The sequence below is a fragment of the Pinus tabuliformis genome, chromosome 4_1 (genome assembly GCF_031772625.1).
Source record: "Pinus tabuliformis cultivar Carrire ecotype Pingquan chromosome 4_1, CPIR1, whole genome shotgun sequence".
In the NCBI taxonomy this organism is placed as follows: Eukaryota; Viridiplantae; Streptophyta; class Pinopsida; order Pinales; family Pinaceae; genus Pinus; species Pinus tabuliformis.
In genome coordinates this window covers 300,497,994-300,506,196 of record NC_142303.1, presented here as the reverse complement: position 1 = coordinate 300,506,196, position 8,203 = coordinate 300,497,994, and the positions used below count along the sequence as shown (strand labels likewise).

Genomic DNA, 8,203 nt, shown 5'->3' with positions numbered 1-8,203 from the left:
CAATTTCAATTTTTAAAATGTGCTGACACATCCCACATCAACAAAAAAATAATAATTATTAAAATAAAAAAGGAAAATGCGTTGTCAACAAGAGTAGCAATGCATTTTTGTAAGAATGGGCAGTTAAAACTCTGTTTTTCCTATACATCACAGTAATTTTGGGAATACTTTCCAGACAAATGAGAACGAAGTTTTAAAAACTGAAAGAGGTTTTTTCTGCAACTGACCCATTTAGAAAAACCTCTCTCATGTTTCTAACATCTATCATGGTTTTGGATTTTTGAAGGGATCACTAGACCCTATTTTTCAGGGTTTTGTAAGGAAAAAATCTCATGGACATTTGTTGACTTGGATGCCACCTCACCAAATTCAACTTGTTGATCCTTATCTCCAGTCGTGACTCCAAGAACAACATGATTTTTAGATGCAGATATGATTGAAATGTTTTATATGCATGTATTTGAGATGTAGGGTGTGATTTTTAGACTTTGTAATTAAAGCTTTGCTAGAAACTTATTTTTAATTAGTTTGTCTTTTCCATAAAGACATGGATTGTGTAATGAAGAAGGATTGGGAATACTTTGAATATCATACTTGGCGTATATTATTTTGATATTAATAGAACTTGTTGCAAGAAATATTACAGCATTTTAGATATTCATGTGTTGAAGGTTTCCAGCCAGTTTCTTATGGTGTTTTTCCTCTTTCTTAGTCAAAGCTTGAATCCATTGATCTTTAGTAATTTGAATAAAGGTTATGAAATAGAATTCTTTGTAAATACTATGTTTCATTTTATTCAAATTTCTATATGTTTTTCAACTTAAATGTCAATTACATAATTCACATGGTTTCTCTGTTTTTTGATGTTTACTTCTATTGTCTCCTACCATCTCTCATTAATGTTTTCTCTAAGAAATATACAACTATATTGCCTATGTTAGACTGATTTGTATGGCTTGTAGCTGGTGTCTTTGTATAAGAGAATCCATGCCCAATGGTAGTATTTTTCACATATCCCAACCAAACTTCATTTTTTGATAAATATGGCCACATAACTCAATTGCAAACCCACTACTACAATGACCTAGAGTAGTTGAGTTTTAGGGAGAGATCCCTCTTCAGGTTGAAGGGCCATCTTTCAACCTCAAAGAGGTTAGAGGTTTTCCTGCATCCAGGGTTTCATCTAAGAGTTAACAGAGACCATATTTGACGTTGATCAATATCATCATGCTTAAGTCATGCTATCTTATGGAAGAGTCTTGATCTTTAGCCATTACAAATCTTACCAAACTCCTTATTCCAAGCATTGAGTAGCCACATGGAAGACCTCTCATACTTATGTTATTGAGCACATTATTACAACCAACTCTTTCTGCAAGGTTCCTATAGACATGAATTCTACCTTCTAGAGAAGAGTTACTAAAGTCAACCATCTAGTCGTCCTTTCTTTGAATGAACTTGCTTCTATCCTTATTGAATATAAACTTCCCTTGCTAAGAGGATAAAGACTTCACTTTTGCCTTTCAAACCACAATTTGATCATCATCATCCCTTCATCCTTCAAGATTATTGTTTCTATACTAAATGGAATGTATATGAGTCATGTTACTTCTTCCAAATACTGAAGAACCTTTACTTAATGATGGTTCTTATTGGAGGATCCTTGAGATCCTTTCTACAAGAACACTACCTCTAACATTATGTTAGAAAATATTTGGATGAATTATGATGTTCAAGATGGTCCAAATCTTTTCATTCTTGTTAGCTAGATGACTTGTTCCAAAGTAAATTGATTACGTAGACTCTAAATCTTCAACTATCATATGCTTTCTTCTATGATGCCATGCTTCACAAAAACAAAGATCTTTTAGAGAATGCAATGTTGCATGCTACTCTAACTTCTACTTTATAGTAAAAGAATGACAAATTGTAGATAGACCTGAGAGAGATGGAGCTTCTATCAACGGTATAGATCTTTGGGATCTTCACCTTTTGACTTCTTCTTAGGTTCTTCTTTTTCTTCAGCTAGTGATCTCCACTCCTTTCCTTCCTTTTGTTGTTTTTCTTGTTTGGACAATCCCTCTTAAAATGTCCATATTCATTGCATCCATAACATTGTATCTTGGACATATCTTGTTTTCCTTTGGACTTTCCAAACTTCCCTTTCTTCTTTTTGGATTTTACAACAAAGGCTTGAAAATTTTCATTTGATTTTGTGTCATCCTTTTCCTTCAATCTTGTTTCTTCCAAGATACATTGAGCCCATAGTTCATCAAAGGGAGTATTATCCTTTCTTGAGTAGACACTAGTTGCAAAATTACTCCATTCAGGTGGCGAAGCATTTAGTACACAAGTAGTCATTTCTAAGTCGGAGATGACTTCACCAAGCCCTTGTAGTCGATCCCTCAATTATGAGATATTCATAAAATATGTGGCAATATCTTCATTCTTTGATATCCTTATTTTATATAGTTGATTCCTCAGGGATGCTTCCTAGCCTAAGGTACTTATAGAGTACAATTTTACCAACTTATCATAGATTGCTTTAGATGTACTCAAATCAACAACAAAGGGAATGTAATGATCCTTTATAGATTCAATAAGAATCCTTTGTGCCCTCACTTCTCCCTTCTTATATTTTGCTAATTCTTGAGTCTTCTCTTTGTTTGGTTGAGTAATTTCGCCAACATATTCCATGACTTCATTTTCTGTGAGCACCAAATCAATCCTTTTCTTCCATGCTAGAAAGTTTGTTGATCCACAGAGCTTATTGCTTTCCTTGCAAACCGAAGTCATTTGATTTGGAGATTGAGACATGGAGGACAATATCATACTTGTCAAACAAGTGTCCGTCTTGATGATGCATTCAACTATCTTGATGTTTTCAAGAACCTTCAAGAGACTTCAAAGATGGCCTTCAATAGCAATGGACCTCCAAGAGGGAGAAAATGATAGATATTTTTCTTCAAGATGACAAAGTACACTAGAGACCCTTCAATGAGAGCTTATAGTTTTCATCCTTCTAGGTCAATATGCTTTTTTCCTTAAGCCTTTCCTTTTGTCCTTTAGAAAATGATGTCTTTCAATGGATGTCTTCCACTTATACCAACAATGATGATCTTCAAGTTGCCTTCTTCTCACCTTAGCTCTAATACCATGTTGGAGAATAAAGTAGGGGAACAATTAAATAATTCTATTATACTTAGTAACTACTTGTGAACTTATGTTAGCGTCTTCTTATTCTTTATTAGATTCTTTTCATCAAACAATTATCATGATCCCATGAAGATAATAAAAGAGAATGGACACAAAATAATTATCAAGATCATAAACCATGAAGATCATAAAAGAGAATGGACACAAAATATATGCTCCAAACCAGGGAAAAACCCATCCAAAGGGAAAAAATCTCTTCTTAGAGGAATTAGATCATATGAGAAATCCAAGACTCAAAGATCAAAGCCAAGACCTCCTCCAAGCACCAAGTCAACCCTCCTAGAATTTGTTCCTCAAACAAGCTCTAGTCAACAAGGTCAACAAAAGTCGAACTTCAAAAATTATTGGTCAAATCAGTGTCAATTCAGGCTTGCAAGCCTTCTGTAGTTCCCCAGAAACCCTAATCTCGTAGGTGTGAGATAGTCCAAGCATAAAAATCAGATTTTTCTTCTTTCTTTTGCCTTTCTTCCTGTCTTCTTATCCTTCGCTCTTCTTGCTTTCCTTTTCTTACTTGAGATCGAACTTGAAATGTGTGTAAATGAGTCAAAGGTTGAATTCTACAATGCATGATCTCTGTGTAGTGTATGTGTATGTAATCATAACATAACTGTAGAGAAATATATGTTAAAACTATGGAAATACTTTATCATAAGTCTGAAATAGAGGTAGAGGTGATACACTATTGACAAGGGCTACAAGAACCAGACACCATGCATTCCATAGAAATATGAAAGAGTATAAGCATTTATATAGCATTTATATATATATTATATCAAGTGTAAAAAATGTGAAAGATCAAAATATTAAAATCAAGTTCGAAAATGTGTATGTTTATATATATAATAAGATTCATAAATTGTATTTTTTGTTTAAGAAAACGAAAATTAAAAAAGAATCAAACCAAATCCAAACTTAGCTCAAGAAAAGCCTATGGAAAAGTCACGTATCAATAACAAAGGTTCTCAATATAATGTTCTAAATACAGGTAAACCCAAGGAATTCAACGAAATGTTCTAAATACAGGTAAACCCAAGGAATTGAACGAGGATAAAGATAGTGATTACCAAGGAAAGGATTATATAAATTGATTAGATAAGTGGCCGATGAAAAACTGTACAAGTCCTATGGCTACTAATTTCAAAGCAAACTAAATTTATTCGTGTAAATTCTCACATACAAATTTAGGGAGGACAAAACTCCTTGCCTGCATTATTTTAGCATATATTAAAAGAATTTACGAATTTGGTAATTAATTTGAAAAGTTTTTACTTTTGAAAACTCGAGAATGGTTAGAGGCTTAGAGCCACAAGTTAAAGTGCTCTGCCCGTTCGCGTGGTAAAAAAAAATGTATATTACAGGTTACTTGAAGAGACGGTATCGCATGCATATTTATGATCTTAATAATCTATATTAGAAAATCCACACTTCAAAATAAAAATGTGGAGAAGTGGAAATAAATCAACTATATTTTTACAAAGATAACGTGTAGATTTTTCAAGTGCGCATCGTTAATGTAAGAGTAAAATGTAATTCAATTTATTTAAATAATTTGAGATCAAATAATAAAGAAAATATTAAAATAACAAAGATCCTTCAACTTAAATCCGTAGAGAGTGGAGTATGCCCTAAAACTGCTTCTGCTTGGCTAAGAGCTCGTCTTCCTCGGACGTAAGGAAACAGGTTAACGGCCCAAGACCCAGAGGCATCTGGCAGGAGTGAAAGCCTGCTCCCTTACGGACCACCAGCGGGTTATTACAGGTGGCGTGGTTTTCCTTGATAACGGTGATGAGTCAAACCGGTTATTACAGGTGGCGTGGTTTTCCTTGATAACGGTGATGAGTCAAACCGACATTCGCGGATAGCAGCCAGAGATGGCTGTCCTCACTGTTGGTTTGACACCTGAGTTTTGATAGGTTAAACCACCTGAGTTTTGATAGGTTTTGCCACCTTCTTCGAAAAACATCCTTAGAGAGTTAAATTAAAAAATTAAAAAACGAGGAACCTAAACATTAATCTTCTTTCAGAAACATCTAAAAAAAACCAAATTAATTTAAAAATAAAATATCTAAAATAATAGATTAAATAAAATTTATATAAGCAGAAATTATAAGTATATATAAATAAATGGAGTTGTTTTTAGTGTGATTTTTTGGATTTTTTTTGTCTGTCCAAAAAATTTAAGGTGAAATCTTGATTTGTACTATTTAAACTGGTTTTTTGGCTCTATATATAGTTTCAGCATCCTGAAAATTTTTTAGACACTTTTATTGTTTAAGAATTACCTATCAAACTTGTGATTTCAATAAATTCCTATCATATTTTAGAAAAATAAAACCGGAAAAATTTCCAAAAAAACTCACTAAAAATTTACTGTATAAATAAATATGAATCTGGTTGTTATGTGGGTTTTAGTCCCTATGATATTATAGATTTAAATAGGAGTTGAGCGTGCGACTCATGTGCAAGTTAAAATTCGTTTCACAATAACCTCTCACAATTCTGATAATAAGAAGTTAACTCCACGTAAGTTCAACTTAACTGAAAAATAAAAAGAAATAAATAACATTAAATTATTTTAATTTTAAAAAATTAAATGATTATAAAAAAACAGCTTTATTCTGTTTCTTTAAACAAAATTCAAAAAATAATATTGAAAACCGAAAGCAACACAACTCCAAGTAAACTTTAATTTCAGAAAATAAATAAAAGATAAAACAGCAAAAATCCAGTAAAATAAACGGGCAAAGACTTACATGAATCATTTTCGGTTCGCAGATCCGGGGATAAAATGAATAGTAGAGGCGAAATCAGACTCAGACTCAGTCGTTTATTTAAGTACTTAAAAGAGTGAGCACATAAATATATTTATTTATCCAAAGAACGTTTACAGTTGCAAGAACTGTGACAAGTGTAAGAAGCAAGAACTGTGAGCAAGTGTAAGAAGTCTCAGAAGATGTGCCTACGGCCAGTCTCTTTCCGGCACCTCTAAACCTGATGTTAATACTAAGTTAGTCTTTTAATGCCTATTTGTCTACTTTCTGGTGGAGAGGAGTTTCTGCCTCAGCTCTGCAATGTCGGTCTCGCCGAAGTGATCCTCCGGAATCCAGTTCCCCGTGGCCGGATCCCTCATCCAGAACGCTGTTCTCTTTGTATTCCCTCCGCCTCCGCCTGCTTTACTCCCCTCTGAAAACTCCCGCGCCACTACTTCCCGTGCTCTCATCGCTTCGGCCGCCGCTGCCGTATATTGACTGCAAAATGAAAAACAACATACAACAGCTAAACCTCATTTCTTTGTGGTTATGCACTCTACAAAACCCTAAAAATACCGCCCTAATCTCACCAAACAGAGGTTTTATCGAAAAAATTATACAATATAGGCTTCATTTTTGTTCTTTCTTAGAGAATACGGAACTGCATACCGGGCATGAGAAATCTTGATGACAGTCAGCAGAGAAGATAATCTGTGCGCAGAAAGAAGCCGATATGCCATGTTGAAAACAGGACCAAAGCAATGAATTAAAAATGCGGAGGCAAGACGGGCAATAGAGAAGAGGAGGGAGCGAGGATCGAACACGGGCAGGCGAACAGACTTCGCTGGGCTTCCTCTTCACCGCCGCCTTTTAACCTGAATTCTTTGCCGTAACCCTGTGTAGGTAAAAATTAACACCATTTAAATTACTGCTAACCATTAACGGGTGAAATTCAAATTAGGTTTTCATTTGGGGATGCTTTTAAACTAAATTTGCGATCGAAATTACTGCTAATCATTAACGGTTGATCTTCAAATTAGGTTTTCATTTGGGGAAACTAAATTTGTGATCGATCTGTAATCAATGGCCTAAGTTTAAAAGTTCCAGTTATGGTGGTGGGAAAAGTAAAGTGGTGCTATGTGAGAGATATTTAATAACACATTATTAGCCCCCGCCGTCTGGGGCGTGGAACTCTTAGTAATCTATTTTTAGTTTACACAAGTGTGGCATATTTTCAAAATATTTTAATATAAAGTTTTAATTTTATATTTTATTTAATATTTAATATGTATATTATCTTTTAATTTAATTAAAGGTATTGAACGGTTATGTGGTTCAACTTTGTTAAATAAAACGTGGCTTTGATTTTTTTTTTTTCAAAACTTAAATAATACTAAAAACAATTTTAATATTAATTTAGTATCAACTTATAATATTGTGCTTAATTCATAGTTTATGGTATATTTGTGATAACTATTTAATGTATTACGTATTTATAATGAAATTTAAGTTTTATGTAAAATTAGTGTCCAAGAGTGGTAGTCTAGTCCCATGTAAAATTAGAATATTGTATCAATTTTACAGTCTCTTTATGCAAGCATGCACATTCAAATCCTCTTGATAAGTTCTTCCTATGCAACCATGTATGGTGACGAATGATTAATGGCTCTCCAATTTTTTCTCCTTTGTCATGGAAGAAGCACAACCTACAACAAGCAATTGAACAAGGAAAAAGAACTATTATAGTCTTTTCTCCTATCAAGTGAACAAGGAGAAGGAACTATTAAAGACTTTTCTCCTAGTATATTTGAGTACTTTAAGGATTGAATTCCACTACAATTAATACAGGTTTTTCGCTACAACTAATGCTCAGGTGCTCATCATTGTTGTTACTTATGAAGAAGATATTTTGGTAGTTTTGAAAGATGGTCATATTTACATTCATCACTGAGCAATATAGATTGGATATTTCTTTTTGACAAAGGGTGAAGAAATTGCTATGAGGAGACTATTTGCAAACAAAGACCCTATAAATATACCTAGGTACACAAAAAAATGGTGGAGTAGTGCAACAAAGCCCATATCTCAACTATTTTTGACTAGTAAGTTTCTCGACTTACTCAAGCCTAGCAAGCTTAATTATTTCGGGAAGATGTGTTGCTTTGGCTTTTATGAGAGTTTAGCTTTTGGGGAGAGGTGATTCATTCCCCTATCCTTTTATTCAAGTAGGGGTTTCA

General features: G+C 33.7%; 1 protein-coding gene across 1 annotated transcript; it reads right to left on the bottom strand.

The window, feature by feature from the left end:
- Positions 1–6,050: 6,050 nt before the first annotated feature.
- LOC149175481 (uncharacterized) lies at positions 6,051–6,873 on the bottom strand. The gene is made up of 2 exons (XM_089422852.1): positions 6,636–6,873; positions 6,051–6,464 (listed from the first exon to the last, which is right to left on the bottom strand). Exons 1-2 carry the CDS (start codon positions 6,704–6,706, stop codon positions 6,248–6,250), a joined length of 288 nt encoding a protein of 95 aa, XP_089278978.1. The 5' UTR covers positions 6,707–6,873; the 3' UTR covers positions 6,051–6,247.
- Positions 6,874–8,203: the final 1,330 nt, after the last annotated feature.

What these genes read in the sequence shown, in the direction of transcription:
- LOC149175481 (XM_089422852.1), bottom strand. Translation starts at nt 6,706, where the DNA reads ATGGCATATCGGCTTCTTTCTGCGCACAGATTATCTTCTCTGCTGACT. An exon ending in ATCAAGATTTCTCATGCCCG is followed by an intron (nt 6,465 to 6,635) that starts GTATGCAGTTCC and finishes TTCATTTTGCAG; the next exon opens with TCAATATACGGCAGCGGCGG.